The sequence below is a fragment of the Eptesicus fuscus genome, chromosome 16 (assembly GCF_027574615.1).
Source record: "Eptesicus fuscus isolate TK198812 chromosome 16, DD_ASM_mEF_20220401, whole genome shotgun sequence".
NCBI classification, from domain to species: Eukaryota; Metazoa; Chordata; class Mammalia; order Chiroptera; family Vespertilionidae; genus Eptesicus; species Eptesicus fuscus.
This window is the reverse complement of record NC_072488.1, coordinates 13,159,658-13,177,643: the sequence shown is the minus strand read 5'-3', so window position 1 is coordinate 13,177,643 and position 17,986 is coordinate 13,159,658. Positions and strand designations below refer to the sequence as shown.

The 17,986-nt window shown below is 59.9% G+C and overlaps 1 protein-coding gene across 1 annotated transcript in view; it reads right to left on the bottom strand.

The window, feature by feature from the left end:
• TOGARAM2 (TOG array regulator of axonemal microtubules 2) overlaps nt 1-17,206 on the bottom strand; it is a 35,828-nt gene extending 18,622 nt beyond the window's left edge. Inside the window, exons 1-11 of the mRNA XM_028140471.2 lie at nt 17,179-17,206; nt 15,120-15,233; nt 13,100-13,378; nt 12,756-12,967; nt 11,777-11,967; nt 10,193-10,239; nt 6,959-7,125; nt 4,233-4,383; nt 3,855-4,019; nt 1,186-1,339; nt 103-208 (exon numbers count right to left, since the gene is read on the bottom strand). Of these exons, the coding sequence (XP_027996272.2) occupies nt 103-208; nt 1,186-1,339; nt 3,855-4,019; nt 4,233-4,383; nt 6,959-7,125; nt 10,193-10,239; nt 11,777-11,967; nt 12,756-12,967; nt 13,100-13,378; nt 15,120-15,233; nt 17,179-17,206 (1,614 nt within the window). The remainder of the gene's footprint in view (nt 1-102; nt 209-1,185; nt 1,340-3,854; nt 4,020-4,232; nt 4,384-6,958; nt 7,126-10,192; nt 10,240-11,776; nt 11,968-12,755; nt 12,968-13,099; nt 13,379-15,119; nt 15,234-17,178) is intronic.
• Between the last annotated feature and the right edge of the window lie 780 nt (nt 17,207-17,986).

The following is a 17,986-nucleotide window of genomic DNA, read 5'->3' as shown; positions in this document are numbered from 1 at the left end:
CGTGGCTGTTCTCTGTCCCGCTTTGAACAGCAGCCCCAGGGAAGGGGGACAGGCTGGGGGTGGGCAGGGGGCACAGGACACAGGCTGTCTGGGAGGCCTCACCTCTCCAGTCACAGCCAAGGACACGTCGTGCAGCCTCCCAGCGAGGACCTCCGGGTGACAGGCTGCCAGGCGCTGGACGCTCACCAGGCCCTTCTCCTTCATGTGCCTGAGAAGCAAGCCCAGGCCTGTCACTGGCAGGTGGGGAGGGCGGACCCCGCCCCCTCTGCAGACCAGGGGCGCCGCACCGCCACCCTCTCCGCACCGCAGCGGGGTGGGATTTGAAGGCCCGAAGGCAGGGTTTCCTGATGGCACACCCAGGCTGAACGCTTCTATTTTTAAATATGTTTTTATTAATTTTTAGAGAGAGAAAATGGGACAGGGATAGAGAGAGATAGACACTTCAGTGAGAGAGAGAAACATCATCGATCAGCTGCCTCCTGCATGCCCCCTACTGGGGATGGAGCCCGCAACCCAGGCACGTGCCCTGACCGGGAATTGAACCAGTGACCTCGTGGTTCATGGGTCAACCACTGAGCCACACGGGCCAGGCCCAGGCTGAAATCTTAGCCGTCCAGGAAAAGCCATGTTATGGGACCCCTGGCTCAACCTCACCCACAAGGGAAGCCCACCCCAGGGCCAGGAGCACACACCCGTGACAGGCTGGTGGCTTCAGGAGGGGGTACTGAACATGAGGACAGACGATGGGAGGGCTTCCCGCAAATGCTCTGGACCCCGAGTCACGGCGCTGCTCACGACTAAGAGTGTGTGTCCACCGGCGCAGCGGTAGGAACTGGGAGCAGGGTGACTTCACTTAGAGAAATGAAGGGCCGTGACCTTTCTAAGGGCTCCTAAAGGAGCGTTGGGAGCCATGTTTATGCCTGCCATGCCTGGCTCTGGTGCACCACGGAGCAGTATAGTGGGCTGTTGGAGGTCACAGGGCAGACGCAGGAGGCTGGACACACGCACACGCACACATGCACATGCACACGCGCACACACGCACACACGCACGCACGCACACACACACACACCTCCCTCCACGGGACCAGGCCCCAGCAGTGAGAGCGGTGGGGGGGGTGGGGGCAGCAGCTATTCTGCAGCTCTCCCCTGGCCGCCACACATAGAGGGGAAGGTGTCACCTCACCAGTCACTGCTGTGGAGGCACTGGAGGGCATCCATCAACCCCAGCTCCGGGTTCGAGAAAGGCCTCAACTCCTTAAAGGCCCGAAGATCCATCTCCTCCTCCTCTTCTTCCCACTCAGGGGACCCGAAAGTTAGCACCGCGGGTAACGAGTTCGCTGCGCTCACAGGAGAGAAACGAGGGAGTTTTTACCAGAGGACCCGGGCTTGGCCCGCAGCCCTGAGCCCACCTCCCCTGCGTCAGGGAGACGGACTGGGAGCGCCGCTTCCCGGGAGCCACACAGACTTCCCCACTCCGCCTTTTGTTGAGTTTTCCATTCCTGCCTTTGCCAACCTGTTATTGTAAACAAGCTTGCCTGTGACATGCCACTTGATGCCATGTGATGGAGCCCACCCCACCAGCGATGCACCTCCAATCCTGCCCTCTCTGGGCTTGGGGTGAGGCCAGTAAGTCCATCAAGGAATGACTCCCCGACTCCCTGTGGCACTCCAACCTCGCACCCACCCCTGAGCCTGTGTTATCAGCCGCCCCCTCCCCATCCCCCACTCTCTACCCTTCTGAGGTGGCCCGAGGGCAGGGAAGTGATCAGAGGCAGAGGCCAGAGGAAACAAGGGACAATGAACGCAGCCAGGCACCTGCATGGTCCAGACGTGGCCACACTTGCAGGGACTGACAATAAGCAGGGATGTTGTTTAAAAATCAGGTCATGTGTTCTCTGGGCTCTCCTTCCTTGGGGACAGATGCTAGAATCATCAGCTCCTACAAGGGAAGCATCTATCTGGTCCAATGCAGGAATCACGTAGTTGAGGCATCAGAGCCCAGAGAAGCTAGCTCCCCCACCCCCACACCCCACCCCCCTTCCCTGCGACAGCCCCTCAGCTCCTGTGCCAGCAGAGCCCGGACGGGAAGGTCTCAGAGCCCGGAGCTCTCACTGCCACACTAACTCCATCCCCTCTGGCATGCTATTCACTCTGGTGCACCCAGGAGGTGCTGGGCAAATCTCTTCTCAGCTCTGCGCTGGCACAAGAGTCATCAGCCAAAGTCTTAGTCCCGAGGGGCCACCATCCCCTTGCATGACCTTGGATGACCTTGAGACTCTGGGTCTCAGTTCTGCTGTATAAAATGAGCAGGGTGGGTTAGGTAGAGTACTATTTCCCAAGTATCAACCATTCAATGACCACTTTCATGGTGGGCTGTTTTTGCCATATCTCTTAATCACCTATACTTTTATTGTTATTTTTCTTATTGGTATTTTTCTTCAAATTAAACCACTTTTCAAATCCTACGTAAGTTTACTTTAAAGGGAAATTTATATCACTACCATAATTGGTAAACTAATATCATTTGTCGTAAAATATGGTCAATGTTCACAGTAAAACTAAAAGAACGTTCTAAACTCTAGTATAAATTGCAGCCAGCTTCCCATGTCTCAAGCCTGGAGAAAGATCTCTATTTAAAAGGAGATTTTTTTTTTTTTTTTTTTGCCCTAGCCGGTTTGGCTCAGTGGATAGAGCATCAGACTGCGGACTGAAAGTTCCCAGGTTAGATTCCAGTCAAGGGCACACGCCCAGGTTGCAGACTCGATCCCCAGTAGGGGGTGTGCAGGAGGCAGCCGATCAATGATTCTCCCATCATTGATGTTTCTATCTCTCCCTCTCCTTTCCTCTCTGAAATCAATAAAAATATATTTTAAAATAAATAAATAAAATAAAAGGATATTTGCAAGCCTTAAAAACATGCTCAAGACTAGCACCAAATGAAGACTTCCTGCTTGTTGAACAAACGGATAGAAAGGGAATGGGAAAGGAAGTGGGTCAATATTACTTCCGGCACAGAGACGCTGCTCTGCTCTCCCATCCTTGTCCCACCACGTCCCGCACTCACAGAAACTCTGAACCAGGTTGGTGGTTTCCAAACATTCCTCAACAGCACATTCTTTTTGAGTGAAATCTCATGTGGACGCCCGGAACACAAAAGGGCGAGGCAGAACAGATGTTCCCCTGGAGGAATGGGGACAGAGCCTCCCTGCCCCTTGACCCCTTCCTGAACATCCCAAAGAATCATTGGGTCCTCAGATCCCGTCTGTACCCAGCACTCTCCAGCCCTGACATCTTATGAGGCAACATGCAGGACCCCCAGGCCTTCCCAGAACCCTCTCCTCTTCTTCCTGGTGTGTCCAGCTACTTCCGGGGATGCTGTTCCCATCCATGGTCTAGGACAGTGGTCGGCAAACTCATTAGTCCACAGAGCCAAATATCAACAGTACAATTGAAATTTCTTTTTAGAGCCAAATTTTTAAAACTTAAACTTCTTCTAATGCCACTTCTTCAAAATAGACTCGCCCAGGCCGTGGTATTTTGTGGAAGAGCCACACTCAAGGGGCCAAAGAGCCGCATGTGGCTCGCGAGCCGCGGTTTGCTGACCACTGGTCTAGGGCATGTCACACAGGCTGGTCATACCTGTCCAGCCATCACAGCTCCAATGGTGATACCCCGGGGGTCCCAGCCCGACCCATAGATGCTTTTGACTCCCAGACTTTGTTCCTCTCTCTGGGGGGAGGGCCACCCCTACTCTAACATGGGAAGCCAGGTTCACCTTTGTCATGCCCACGGAATCCCAAGGCAACCCAGCGAGAGGGGCACGTGCCCCCCACCAGCCGGTCTGGGCCCCACCTGAAGCATGGCGGGCGAAGCAGGGCTCCTGCTTGCTGACGGGGATGCTGGGCAGTGAGGCCCGGTTGGCTCGCTTCCTCAGGACGACGCCGGTGTTGTGTCTGCGTGGGCTGCTTATCCCAGCGGGTACAGACAGGGTGCCCCTGCCCCGGAGGGGAAGGAGGCCTGTGGGGTGGGGGGGGGGAGAAAGTCCTAGGATGGAGCCGGTTCTGCCTGATCCCCGACCCCAGCCCAAGAGTGGGCTGCCAGAGAGCAGGTGCGGCTCCCTGTCCAGTCTCAGGAGGGGGTGTGGGGGAACTGTGGAAGCCTCTCTTTGGGCCAAAGGTGTTGGCCAAGAAGTCCCCCAGCCTGAGGGACTCCTGCCCCAGGTACCAGTACCTTCCTTCATTGAGGTTCCCCGGGCACCCAGGCCCTGGGCCGTGAGCTCCCTCGCCCTTCCCAGCTCCTCCGCCCTCTGGACCAGCTCCTTCTCCTTCTGCTGCTTCAGCCGCATTGTCTCCTGGGCGGACTTGGAGATGGTGACCTGGATCTGGCACAAGGTCAAGGCAAACTCCATTACCCTTGGGGGCCCCAACTGTGCTTTCTATGCCTTCATTCATTCAAGCGTGTGCCAATCACTGTTCTGGGAATAAACAGAATGACAAGGTCGTGCTTCGAGAGTGCTTCCATGGAGTGGGGAGACCAGGGGACAAAGAACAAGCAGGCCCGCCTCTAACGCCGGGCACTGCATGCCAGCAGGAAATAAGGGGCAGAGGGCGACGGGCTTCTGCCTTGGGTAGGAGGGCCCAGGGGACTCACTGAAGAGGCCAAGAGTAGGCAGCAACATCCATGAGGGCAGGGAGCAGGCCATGCAGTGTTCGGAGCAGAGGGAACAGTGAATGCGGAGGCCCTGAGGCTGGGGTGGGCTGGGCATGCTGGGAGCAGTGAAGAGGACCCTGGTTGGAGCACCCAAGTCAGAGGATGTGGGCCACCGGCGGGAGGCGGCAGGTGGGGCAGGAGTGGGTGCACTGGCTCTGTGGTCCATGCCCAGGACCTGGGCTTTTCCTCTGCAGGACACAGCGAGTCACTGGAGGTCTGAGCAGAGGATGACGTGATCTGACTCCCACTGGGGGAGAGGCTCTCAGTGTTGTTTTGTGTAACTTATTTTGAAATAATTTAACACTCACAAGAAGTTGCAAAAATAGAGCAAGAGTTCGCATGTGTTGGGGTGATGGGCTTGCACGAGGGTAGCGGGATGGCAGCTGGCTGGATCTGGACTGTTTCAAAGCGGAGCCCACTGCTCTTGCTGAGGTGTGAGGTGTGCGATGAGAGAGAGAGAGGAGGCAAGGATGGGCCCAAGATTTTTGGGCGGAGCAGCTGGATGGCTGGAGTTGTCTTTTACTGCCACCCACATAGAAGGTGAGTCTCTCTCTCTCTACCTATCTATCTGGATAAGGTTATATATAATATATAATTTATATAATAATTTAGGTCATTTATATATATACTAGAGACCCGGTGAACAAATTCGTGCATGGATGGGGGCCGGCCGGAGGGAGGGGCTGCAGGAGGTTGTCCAGCTGGCCCCACCCACCTGGGCTAGTTGGCCGGCTGCAGTGCACATCATAGCAATTGGTCATTCTGGTTGTTCTGGTCGCTTGGCTTTTATATACATAGATAATTTCACTGATACTTGATGTCAGGGGAAGGTCTGGGCTGGATGGGACATTTGAAAGTCCTCAATGATGGCACTCAATGCCATGCATTGTACCAGGTCATGGGGGTCAGTATAAATGGATACGAGGCCAGAAGTCTGAGCTCTGGGGGCCTCCAGCATGCAGAGGTCAGGAATGTGAAGAGGGTCCAGCAAAGGTGGACTAGGAAGGAGCTGCCTTTGAGGGAGGCAGAGAACCAAGGAAGAAGCCAATCCCTTGCCTCCAACCCCAGGTGGGAACCCAAGTAGGATGAGCTAAGAAAGCTGCCAATGGGTCAAGTTAAACGAGGACAGTGATGCGCCACACCTGGGGCGGTGGTGGTCCTCAGTGGCCTGAACGTGGGCAGTTTTGGGGCGGGGGGGGGGGGCGGGGGGCGGGGCGGGGACTAGAGCCTGACTCTGGTGGACTCGGGAAAGAATGGTTCTGGCTTTGTTTTGTTAAGATGAAAGAAATAACAGAGAGCGGAGATGTTAATAGGAATGATCCAGTTTCAAGGAGAATATTGTTTATGCACAAGAAGGAACAAAATGTTAGAGCTGGAATGTTAGATGGACTGAGCGAGAACAACAGGAGACAGTGGTGAGTGAGGGGGCTGCTTGAACTTGAGATGCCGGTGGGGGTGAAGTTATTGGCAGTGCCAAGGGCTACGGTGTGACCATGGGAGTGAGTGGCCACGGTGAGGTGGAGGCTCAGGTCACTTCACAGCACTGAGTCATTCTTCCTTTGTTTCACGGAGTCACCCTCGCTGGAGTGGAAGGACTGTGGCCTGGACCCGACCCTCACCACCCCTGGATCCCAGACCTAACACAGCACATGCACCCAGCAGGCCTTCGAGCTATGTTCATGGCACTTTCATATCTCTTTCAAAGAAGGAGCACCCGCCCCCATACAGTGACTCTCCCAGCTTTACTGAATTCACTCGGGGAAGAGAATCATGTGGGCCAAGGTCACCTTCTGAGTGCAAGCCATTTGTCAGCCTGTCAAGCACAGCCTTTGGCTGATCTGTCTCCGTCAGCTGCCTCTCGCCTGCTATCTTGGGTGCTGGCTCAGATTACTCGGCTCGGGGCACCTAAGTCCGTCTGTACTCTCCTCCACATCCTGCTTCCCTCGAACCAGGTGTGACCGCCTCCTGCCCTCCCTCCCTCCCTCCCTCACCGCTGCCCTCAGCTCCTCACCGTACTCCTCCCTTCACCTAGTCCCCCTCACCCCTTCTCTCTCGTTTCTCTTCTTTTCTTCAGCCTTCTCCCAGGCCCTCTGCAGGTTCTCGCCTCAAGTACTAGGGGCAGCTGCTTAGGGCTCTTCTTTGCTTTCCTCAAGTGGACCCACACTGGTATGTTTCAGAAACACGCTTGCATTCAGCCAGTGGTCCACTCTGACCCCGACTTCCTCCTCCTCTCGCTTTCCAGATACCTTGGTGCTGCTCTCCTTCGGGTCCCCTTCGTTTAGCAAGCGCTGGGCTTCTTCAGCATGGCTGGAGGAGGAGGCTGTCGGCGCAGGAGCAGACGGAGATGAAGTCGGAGCAGGCTTCTCGGGGGCAGCAGACCTGCCTTTGACATGCGGGGCCGAAGGTGTTGGCTCTGAGGGGTCAAGAACAAGAATAGAACTGAGGCCTGGGCAGTGGTTCCGTTCCCAGGTCAGGGCCCATGCCCCGGTTGCAGGCTCAATCCCCACTAGGGGGCGTGCAGGAGGCAGCTGATGGATGATGTTTCTCATTGATGTTTTTATCTATCCTGCTCCCTTCCTCTCTCTTTAAAAATCAATAAAAACATTTAAAAAAAAAAAAAAAAAGGAACTGAGGACACCCCGAAGCAGCAGCCGTCCCTTGGGAAGCCCGGAGGCTCTAGGACCCTGCGATTGTGGTAACATTTACTGCCTACACCCTCCACCCTCACGTCTTCTGCCCAACACTGCCTGGGTGGAGAAAGACCCAAGTGAAATGTACTCTACAGAGATGCACTGACAGGCGTAGCGCAGGCTGTCCAAAGACCAATATCCTCCTCCTTTCATTCATCCATTCACTCATCCCTTCATTCACTTACTCAATAATTACTACACACCTTATTCTAATACTAGAGGCCCGGTGCATGAAATTCATGCATGGGAGGGGGTCCCCTCAGCCCAGCCTGCACCCTCTCCAACCCCGGACCCCTCGGGGGATGTCCAACTGCCGGGGATCAGGCCTAAACTGGCAGTCAGACATCCCTCTCACAATCTGGGACCGCTGGCTCCTAACTGCTCACCTGCCTGCCTGCCTGCCTGATCACTCCTAACTGTCCCCCCTGCCAGCCTGATCACCCCTAACCACCTCTGCCTGCTGGCCAGGTCACCCCCAACTCCCTCCCCCCCCACTGGCCTGGTCACCCCCAACTGCCACCCCTACAGGCCTGGTCGCCCCCAACTGCCCCTCCTGCCGGTCTGATGGCCCCTCACTGCCCGCCCTGCTGGCCTGGCCGCCCCACGCAGCCTGCTGTTCAGTCATTACTGTGAGGGCGTCCTGACCAATTTGCATATTACCCTTTTATTAGTATAGATAGGGAAAGGTGGGGAGGAAGCTGGACAAGAAACAGGATCATCAGACCTGCTACCTAAGTGGTCTAAGATTTTCCTAAGAATATAAATCTATCTTACCTGGGAGGTATGTACCTGAGGAAAAAAATAATGTGAGCCCACTGCCCATTGTATACCACCATGCACCTGTCTGAGCCTATGACACGGCACAGAGGGGCCAGAGAACGAATGCCAAGCCAATCCTCTCACTTTACAGAGGGGAAAGCTGGGGCCCAGCAGCCTTGAGACACTCTGGTGATTAATAAAATACAGACTCATTTCCAAATGACATCAAACCCACAGTTTTTTTACACTTCCCCAATCAAAAGTTTTTTAAATATATTTTTTTATTGATTTCAGAGAGGAAGGGGAGAGAGATAGAAACATCAATGATGAAAGAGAATCATTGATCGGCTGCCTCCTGTGCACCCACACTGGGGTTTGAACCCGCAACCCGGGCATGTGCCTCCTGGTTCATGGGTCAACACTCAATCACTGAGCCACACTGTCTGGGCCCAACCAAATGTTTGTAAAAGTACATTTCTCATGGCAGCAGGGTGGGGTAGGGTCATTAGTTTTCTTTGAATGAAAGAAATGTTATCAGTTTCTCCTGCTCACAAAGTTTGGAGCTCACCGCCCTTGGGTGAACCTGCAAATCAGGGTCCCCTCAGATGGGGCTCCATCTGGGGCTGCCTGAGGCCGGAAAGGACGTCTGAGGCTGGGTTCCCGCAGGGCTCCCCCGTCACCCTGGTCCTCCGCCCGACCATGCCTTCTGTGAAGGCTCCCTCCGCCTGGTGCAGGGGGCACCCATGGCCTGGAGAAGGACCGGTGGCTGAGGAGAAGGAGGGACTGGCTGGGATTCATCTGCCCAGAAGTGAGAGGTGGGCAGAGGGCACAGGTGTCCTGGTGCCAGCTGCCCCCGGCAAGGACAGCAGGGGTGCCCCCAGGCTTGGGGAAGCCCTCGGCTTCAGACAATACCACATGAGCCCCTGTGTCCTGGGGGCGTCACACGTATCGGCTGTATTGCTGGAGGATTGGGGAACCCTTTGAGGACTTTGCTATTTTGTATCCCCCTCCTCACCTGCTCCCCAAGAGACACCCTAGGAAGCCTGTCCGAGCAGCCCGCCCGGGGGGACCTGGTGCTCAAGCAGCAGCTGGTCAGGCAGGTGGTGGGGGTGGTGGTACAGACTGGGATCTCCTGCCCCAAACCCCACACCAGCATTCTCAGGGTTAGCTCTGCAGGGACACTCGGGGCGCCAGAGTGCGCCACACAGACCCCCTGAGCTCCCCGGCCTGGGAGGGGGAGATGTAGCTGCCCCGGAGGTTTCTGTGCCCGGCCTGCCCATCAGGCCCAGCTTCACCCCTGACCCTGGGGCCCCTGGGCAGCAGCCTGCCCCTCGCCAACTGACCCACCTGCTGAGCTGCTTACGAGAGTGACCACCAGGAAGCTGGCCTGGGAGCCCACCCGCCTGCCGGTCAGCACACAGCTGCCTCCAGCCCGGTGTGGGGCCGGGCTCCGGGTGCCCTGCCAGGTCCCCTCAGGTAACCTGTCCGGGCTCAGCTGCTGGTCACCCCCCCCCCCCCCCCCAGCCCGCTCTCCACAGCTGGGGACCAGGTTGGAGAGCCTCCTCCCCATCTGAATCCTGTCTGCGCTCAGCCTCCAGCCGGCCCTGCCTCCCTTCCAGCCGTGGGCCCTGTTCCCCTGACCCTGACCCCTCCTGGCTGACTGAGAGTTTAACTTCTCTCCTCCTCTGGTGAGGAATGCTCTCCCCCCCGCTGATCACACAGGGCAGGGCGGGCTCGCCACCTGTCAGGAGGCAGCTTGGGAGCCACGGCCCTGGGTGCAGGGGGACAGGCTGGCTGCTCCCACACTCAGAGACCAGGAGACGGTCCCGTAAGGCAGCGCCCCCTCTCTCAGCTGGTCGCCATGAAGCTACACGCACTGGTGCCGACCTGACATCAGCGTCCCCGTCCAGGAAATGAGGGGCTTGGGTCCGACAGCTCTCAGGTCTCCTCCGGCCCTAATTCCGATCCCACGACCCAGCCCAGGAACCCGAGCTTGAGTGACAAGTGGGGGTGCACAGGGAGAGTACATACCCAGAGATTTAGGGGTCTTCTCCCGAGGCCCACTCTCCCGAAGCAATCTTAAAAGAACGGGGGAGAGAAAAGCACGGTGAGGATGGCCAGGGAGGGGTTGTGGGGCCTGGGTAGGCAGCTCGAGGACAGGGTGGCAGCGAGGGGGACACTGTGGAGGGGGGTGGAGGGTGCCCTGTAAAGAGAGGGCCCGGGGGTTCAAAGCTGTAGCTCCTTCTGCAAACTCAACCGGGTGTCCCAACACAGCTCTGAGCCTGCTCCCGGCTGCACAGGCCCTCGATTCCCCGGAAGCCAGTCCACACGGAATCTGCTCGGTCCTGAAGGAAGCCCGGCCCTGCAGGTTCCTGCAGCAGGGAAGTTACATCTCCCAGCTCAGAGCAGACTGGGCTCAAGTCCCCAAACTGCCCCCACTCATGAGAGCTTAACCCCTAAACTCCCCCTCCTCCTGTGAGTAATGCTCACCCCCCTGCACACTGGGGAGGCCCAGCCCGGAGCTTGGCCCTGGGGAGACCTCGGGCAGAGCGGGCGATGTGGAGGTCACCCACGCCCACGGAGCCTTGGAAGCCGCCACACAGATAGGATGCCAGGGAAGGAAAGGAGACGGGAGCCAGGGCCCTGGGACAAACTTCAGAAACAGCTGCGTTTAAGGTGGAAGAGCGAGGGCACACGGGAAGCTGCCGGGAAGGTGGAGAGCAGCACAGAGTGAGTCCCGAGAGGAGCTCAAGGGCATCAAGCTCCAGCGATGCACAGAGTGAAGAGCAATGGGACGGACAGGAAGGCCACTGGCCCAGGCAAGGCCGGAGCGTCACTCTGGTCATTCTAGCCACCCAGACTGCCCCTCGGGGGCAGGGCCAGATGTGGGAGCGGGAGAGGAGGCGTGTCAGGTGCTGAGGGCGTGGAGGGCGGTGGAGCCACCGCTGTGTGAGAGTGGAGAGAAAGCTCTGGCCCAGGAGCAGGTCCACAGACAGGCCCCACACTCCACCCGGATTGGGGAAGGGTGGGGACATGGGTACAGACAGGGGACGGCAGCCGGGGAGACACAGAGCGAAGAGCTTGAGAGCAGTGGGAGAATTCAGGACGTCAGGCCCCAGATCTGTCCAGTTTACACTCCATGAACCCGGCTTCGTTACAGCCCAGGGATCCTCCACCCCACTGGTCCCCAGCCTTCTTGGATATGAAGACCCTTTCAAAGTTTGTAGCCTTACCCTCCCTCCCACACTGCCTCAAACTCATAAGCTTGTATCTTTAGTATCCACTTATTAAGAGAATGCATAATAGCAAAGGGCCACCTTGCAATAGAGCTTTAAAATCCTGGGTATTTGAGCCATGACTGCAGCCACCACTCACACCAGGAACCTGGTCGGGGACAGAGGCTGAGGCACTGGGGGGAGTTCAGTTCAGAGCGGGGTCCCAAGGCTGCAGCCTCCCCAGGTGTGTGGCTCACGGGTGGGGGACCCTGCTCCTCACACGCCTGGGCCCCCAGAGCTCTGCTCTGGCAAAGAGGTTCAGCCATGGGGACCCCGAGCAGATCTTGGGGGGATAGAAGGAGAGAGGCCCGCCAGGGGGTTTTGACTGAGGGCTGCTTACCGTGTGTGGGGGGCCCCCGGGCCCACGAGGACATCCTGGCCTGGAGGCAGGAGGCTGGGAAGGGAGCCAGGTGTGCAGGAGGAGGTCCCGGCGGGCACCCCCACCTTCGGGATGGGCGGGATCACAACGCCCCCCGGTGGCTTGTGCATCTTCTGGTCACTGCAGTGCAGGTACTGCCGGGAGGGGTGCGTCTGGGAGCAGAGGAGGAGGAAGGTCTGGTCCACAGACACATGCGCCGGGACACTCCCCTCCGGGCCCCTCGCACAGGGCGGCCCCTTCCCGTGGGAGCCGCCTGGGCAGGTGCAGTGCCGGGAAGTGGCTCCGGTTTCTCTTCCCAGCCACTCAGCCCTGGGGCCCGGGAAGCTCCTTGTTTCCTCACCACTCCAGGCACCAAGCCTGGCCAGGGGCCCCTCATCCCTGCTCCAACCCCTTTTCTTATTCTCGTTTTCCTCATTTTAGAAAAATCCCAGAACACCAGGGCTGGGAGGGATCTTCAAACGCATCTGGTCCAACCCCCTCTGTTTATAGATGTGCAGCCTGGGCCCAGGGCGGGAAGTGACTTGGCCAAGGTCACACAGCCGGTGAGGAGCAGAGGAGAAACCAGAGCCCAGACCCCCGAGTCCTCAGCCCGCGTTCTTCCCCCTCGGCCACACTCCCCAGCCTGACAGGGGAAGGGCCAGAGGCAGGCGGGATTCGGGAGCCTTTACACCCGAGGAGGCCTAGGGCCCCCAAGTGAAGGACAGGCGGCCACACGGCCTCTGCTCAGCGGGAGCTCGGGAACTCGGGGGCAGCCTCCAGGGCTCCAGCTGCAATGGTGTTGGACACTGGGTGGGAGTGGGGGGGTGAAATGGGGGCCCAAGCCCCTTCCCACCCCGAGGGCGGCACCTGGGAGCCCTCTGGAGAAGCGCGGGGCTCAGGAAAAGGGGGTGAGAAAGAATGGAAGGGAGGACAGAAGGACGGAGGGTAGGCCAGTCCTTACCTCCTGGACACCGGGGCTCCTCTCCTGGGGCCCCTGGCTGCCCCCAGGCTGGTCCACGCCCCTCTCCTTGGCTCCGCTGGCCTCGGGGGTGGTGGGGGTGCTCTGGATGGGAGGCATGGGCCTGGGCAGCCTCAGCAGCCTCTGAGCGGTGGCCCGGGGGATGCCACTCCTTGGGGCCACTCCTTTGGGGCCTCCCCCAGGATCCAGAGAGGCTGTGGGGCGAGGGGGGACGGGGGGGACGGGGGGAGATGGAGAATAAGTCAGTCCCAGGAGCTCAGAGAGTGGGGGTAATTCAGAGGCTGGCCGGGGCGGGTGGGAGGGGGGTGGGCAGGACCCAGGCTCACCCTGGGAAGATGCCGCCAAGCCCTCTGAGAGCCTCCTTTTCTTGAGCTTGTCCTTGATCTGGGTGGTGTCCCGGGCCACACTGCTGGCCTCTGACTCCAGCGAAGGGAGGGGCAGAGGGTGAGGCCCCTGGGACAGGGCCCCCAAGTTCCCGGGGTGGCCATTCCTGGCCGGCCAGCCCTTCGGGGGAGCGTCCAGCAGGAGGCTGCCAGGGTCCCCATGTCCACGCGAGAGCTGCGGGGGCGTCTCCAGCAGGACGCCGGGCGTTGGCTGGAGGGAAGCTGGGGGGACAGAGACAAGAGCGGCTTGGCACACGGCGCCCAGGCGGCACCGGGCACCGGCCAGCTCTTGGCACCGCTTCCCTGGAACAGACAGCCATCTGCCCGGTGGATCCAGTCCGTCCCTGCTCGGCCCCCTGGGTCCATTCACTCGCTCAGCGGCATCTGGAGAGCGCGGAGAGGTGGCCAGAGGGCGAGGGGGACTCGACATGCAGCCCTGTCACCGCACAGGGAGAGGCCGCCTGCCCAGGGACCCGCCACCAACCTCCAGCATCCAACCAGCCCCTTCAGGGTCACCGGCACCCGGCACCACAGGCGGGAAAGAGGCGGGCAGGCGAATCGGAGCCGATCGTGCCCCCAGCACACACGGTGCCTCCGATCACTCCTTAGCAAACGCTCGAGCGTCCGGGCCGTGCCCAGCACGGGCAGGCGTGGGAGACGAGGCGCGTGAGGCCCGCTCGGCGTGGCTGTTGCTGTTTGTTTCATAACAGAGGCTCTTTCTTAATGTGTTTCCTTAGACAAATTATCTGACTGGTTTACGGCAGAGCCATGAGCACACGTGGTCACAGCAGCACCTCTGTGAGGTTTTAAAATCGTCTGAATCTTTTTCTTTCTCGGGTAGTAAAGCATCTTCACAATATTGTTCCAAAACAGAAGTGTTACCTAGTCACACACGCACATGCGCACACGCGCACACACGCACACGTGCACACACGCACACACACGCACGCACACGTGCTCCGAGTGTTCTTTTTCTTTAGGGTCTTCGAGTGCACGTTATCCCAGTTGAAGATTGCACCCGGCAGAGCCCTTTGGCAGTTTGTGCAGGAATAAAACGCAGGGGAGAGCTGCGTCTAATTTACATTCCACTGCGTGAACCAGTCTTTATCGCTAAAGGGCGTTCAGTCCACGAGAGGAATAAGATCCGTTCCTAAGTGGGTTCATTGCAGGGTGAGATGTGAGACGCGCCGTGGAGCGGGCAGCAGGGCGCCTGGTGCATGGAGCGGGGAGGATGGGGAAAACCTTCAGGAAGGGAAGTGTTTGAATGGGGCCTGGACCTTGGTGGGGGGGGGGGGGGGAGAGAGACCGACAGACCAGCTCCCAGAACCCACCACACCCGCACCTCCTCCAGGGCACCTTGATGTGAACCGAGACGATGCCCAGGCACTGGCACTGGCCTGGTGCACTGGGTGCCAGCCGCGGGCCTGAGAGGGGACAGGCCTGAGAGGACAAGTGACCGGATCAGATTCGCCATCCAAACCCCTGGAACCGGGCTCCGCGAGGAAATGGCCCGCAGCTGGGAGCTGGAGCAGGAAGGCACAGAGCAGAGAGGCTGAGTGCCCTGAAAACCCTCCATGGTGACACAGGGCACTTCCCTCCACCAGCCTGGATGCAGACACCGCAGGCCCTGTCTTCCTGGGGCTCTCGGGGTTCCCCCTGGGCTCCAGGAGAGGCAGGTGCATGCCGAGATCCCACCTCCCTGCTCTGAGGATCCCCCTTCCACACCTCCGTCCCCTGAGACACAGGATGGAAAGAGCCCACCTGAAACCAGGGCCCCATTCAGCAGGGACCCCAGTAAAACCCCACCTGCTGGCTGCCTGAGGCCACGCCCAGGCATCTGAACAGTCACCCCCTCCCTCCTGGAGGGGGCCACACTCTGCAGTCACCCGGCCGGGTGGAAGGCCCCGGGGCACGTGGAAGCCGCTTGGGGTGACCCCGGCACCAGCCCGTCCTCCAATCTCACCTTCCCCATCAGCCCGCAGGCTGGGGTGGCGGCTTCCACCCGGGAGGGCGTGGGGCCTGGAGCCGGTCCGAGGGACGCTCCCACAGTGCACGGCCACCGCAGCCCGCACCTGGGCTGGGGCAGAGGGCAGGGAAGTGGCCTCTTAGAGTCCCCCGAGACCAGCGCTGGGGAACACTGCCCGGCACTCTGCCCAGGGGGTCTCTGCGGCCCATCCCCCCAACGCAGAGCCTGGCCTGATGGGCGCCGACCACCCCAGCCCAGCGGCCATGGCTCCATGAGCCCCTGAAGCCCGTGGCCCCGCTCTGCCCGGCTCTGCACCTGCTGCCCTTTCCCCTCACGCTCGGCCTCCTCCTCCGCCCTTTGCTCCAGACCCGCCAACACCGCCTCTCTTCTGGCTCCCTCCCCGCCGCCTCTGGTGCCCACTCCGTCCACTGGCATGTCTCACACCAGCTGCTCTCGCTGGGCCACCCCTTCGCTGCCATGCCTTCAATCGTCACCCTCACGCAGTAACCGCCTGCCCTGTGTCTTTGGTTCTGAACCCCACCACCACCCGCACCCTCAGTGTCAGAGCAGAGACCCATCACCTGCTCAGTCCCCTCCCCTGGGAGGCCCAAGCCCTTCATGAGGGTCCTACCCTGACCCTCTTCTCTCCTAACCCCCCGCTCAGCAGCCTGCACCATGGACCCCACTGCACATTTTATTAATAAGAGCGTCCCTGTCAGGGACGCTGCCCCCACAGCCCCTGGTGACACAGCACAGTGAGGCCGACCATCGCAATGGGACCTGAAGTCCAGTGGGGACAGTGAGTAACCGCAATAACAGAGCGGGGGCTGTGAGCCCGGGGGTGGGTGCAGGCCGGGCTCCCAGGGGAAGGACCCTGAGCTGAGAAGGGGAGACACAGCTAGGCACCCGCTCCTGTAAGAAGCTTGCCTCGCCTCTGTGCCCCCTCAGCCCCACAGCCCCCAGGCATCCTTATTCGCAGAACCTGAGCTCAGGGGGTTTGCAAACTGAACCAACGGCCTGCACCGCCCGCCGTGGCTCAGCCCCTCCCGCACACCCCTCGGGGCCCCCCCGTGGGCCCTAACCTACCAGCTGGAGAAGCCGCACGGAGGTGAAAACCCAGCACGCCCACCCCCCAGTGGAAGGTCCCTAAACTAGGAGTCCGGGGTCGGGTTCCTGTCCCCTGTGTGACCTCAGGAAAGAAGTTAGCTTCTGTGAGTCTAGGTTCCCAGATCAGCAACACCGGAGCGTTGAACAGGACCAGGGTTCCTACGATGACATCGGTCACATCGTCATTCTATTTCTAGATTTTCCTCCTGCCTTCAGCACCTCCCACTTCCCTGCCACACACGATGCCTGGCAGAATGGCAGACGGCAGATGGCAGATGGCAGATGGCAGAATGCCCAGCAGGACCCGAGGAAGCGCTGATCAGCGGTTGTCTGCACACTGATGTGCCGAAGCCCCGGGTTCCTGCCCTGAGCGGGGTGGCTGCTCCTGAACTGCTGAGGCCTCGGGCCTCGGGCTCCCTGCGTCCCTCCCACGTGGTCACCTGGCTTCCCTCCGACCTCCCCGGGAACAGGGGCTCCCACCTCACAAGCACCCACTCCACTGAGGGCAGGACCCGCCGACCCCCTCGCTCGCCAGGGGAAACTGAGGCTCCCACAGCGGCTCCCACAGGCGGTGCCAGGCCTGGAACCCTGACCCCTGACACTGAGCCGGCCACACGGCTCCCTCTCTCCGGCCTTGTCAGCTGAGGAAACGGGGGACCCAGCCCTCCCTGAGGCCCCAGCCCCCTGTCCTCTGCCCGTCCTCATTCTCCCACCACAGAGCGGGGCAGCCCCAGCTCAGGGAGGAGGCAGAGCTCGGCCGAGTCCTTAGAACATTCTCAGCTCCTCCCCCGGCCAGGGAGCCCGACAGCCCCCCCCCCCCCCCCCCCCCGAGCCAGAGGCCTGTGCTAGCCACGGAGAGCTGGGTGGGGACGGGGGACACGGCGCCTGGCTGCGTCTCCGAGGAGAGTCCGAGGAAGATCCCGAGCCGGGGCCCCCGGATGCGCCTTACCTGGGGGGGCAGCATCGCGGTTGCCCATGCCCCGGGCAGAGGAGGCGCCGGGAGGTTGTCCAGAGGCAGCAGCGACTTTCTGGGCCGTGGGGACAGTCCTCGAGGGTCCGAGGGCCCCAACCTGCAGCGTGCAGGGCCCTGTGGTGGGCGGGCAGAGAGTCAGCGCACGAGTAACCATGCTTCTTACACCCGCCACCCCCCCACGAGGCCTCTGGACATTTCACAGCCTGAGGGTCAAGGCCATGTGGCTGTGGACAGAGTTCACGATGGAGCATCGGGAACCCACACACCTGCTTTGCCTGTGGCTCCGACAGGGCCGCCTCAGGGTCTCGGGATGGTGGGGAGTGGAATCGTCACGGGGAGCTGACCCTGTGCCTCTCCAGCAGTTGCTGCCGAGCACCCTGATGCAGGTCGGCCCAGGATGCAGGTCGGCTTGTGACCCTGTCATCACTCGGTACCTAGTGGCACCTCCCAGGACCCAGCCTGCATTTTCTTTCGGGGTGTCCTGTCTCCATCTGCCCGAAGCTCTTGCCCTTGTTCTCACCCGCACCGCCAAGCCAACCCCCGGCCCCCGCGGCCATTTCATCGTCCTGCGCTGACCGCTTGACCGCCCGAGCCTCCCCCCAGCCTCCCTTCAACCTCTGAGGTACGTCATCAGCTCCTGTCCTCAGTCTGACTTCATTCTCCCTCTACGTGACAAGGGTCTCACCACAGACTCTGTGACTTCACCCACGGTTATAAATTCTTGGCTGAGATCCTGGTGAGCCACTCTCACCCTGACAGGGAGGGAGATGGGGGGCCAGAGCTG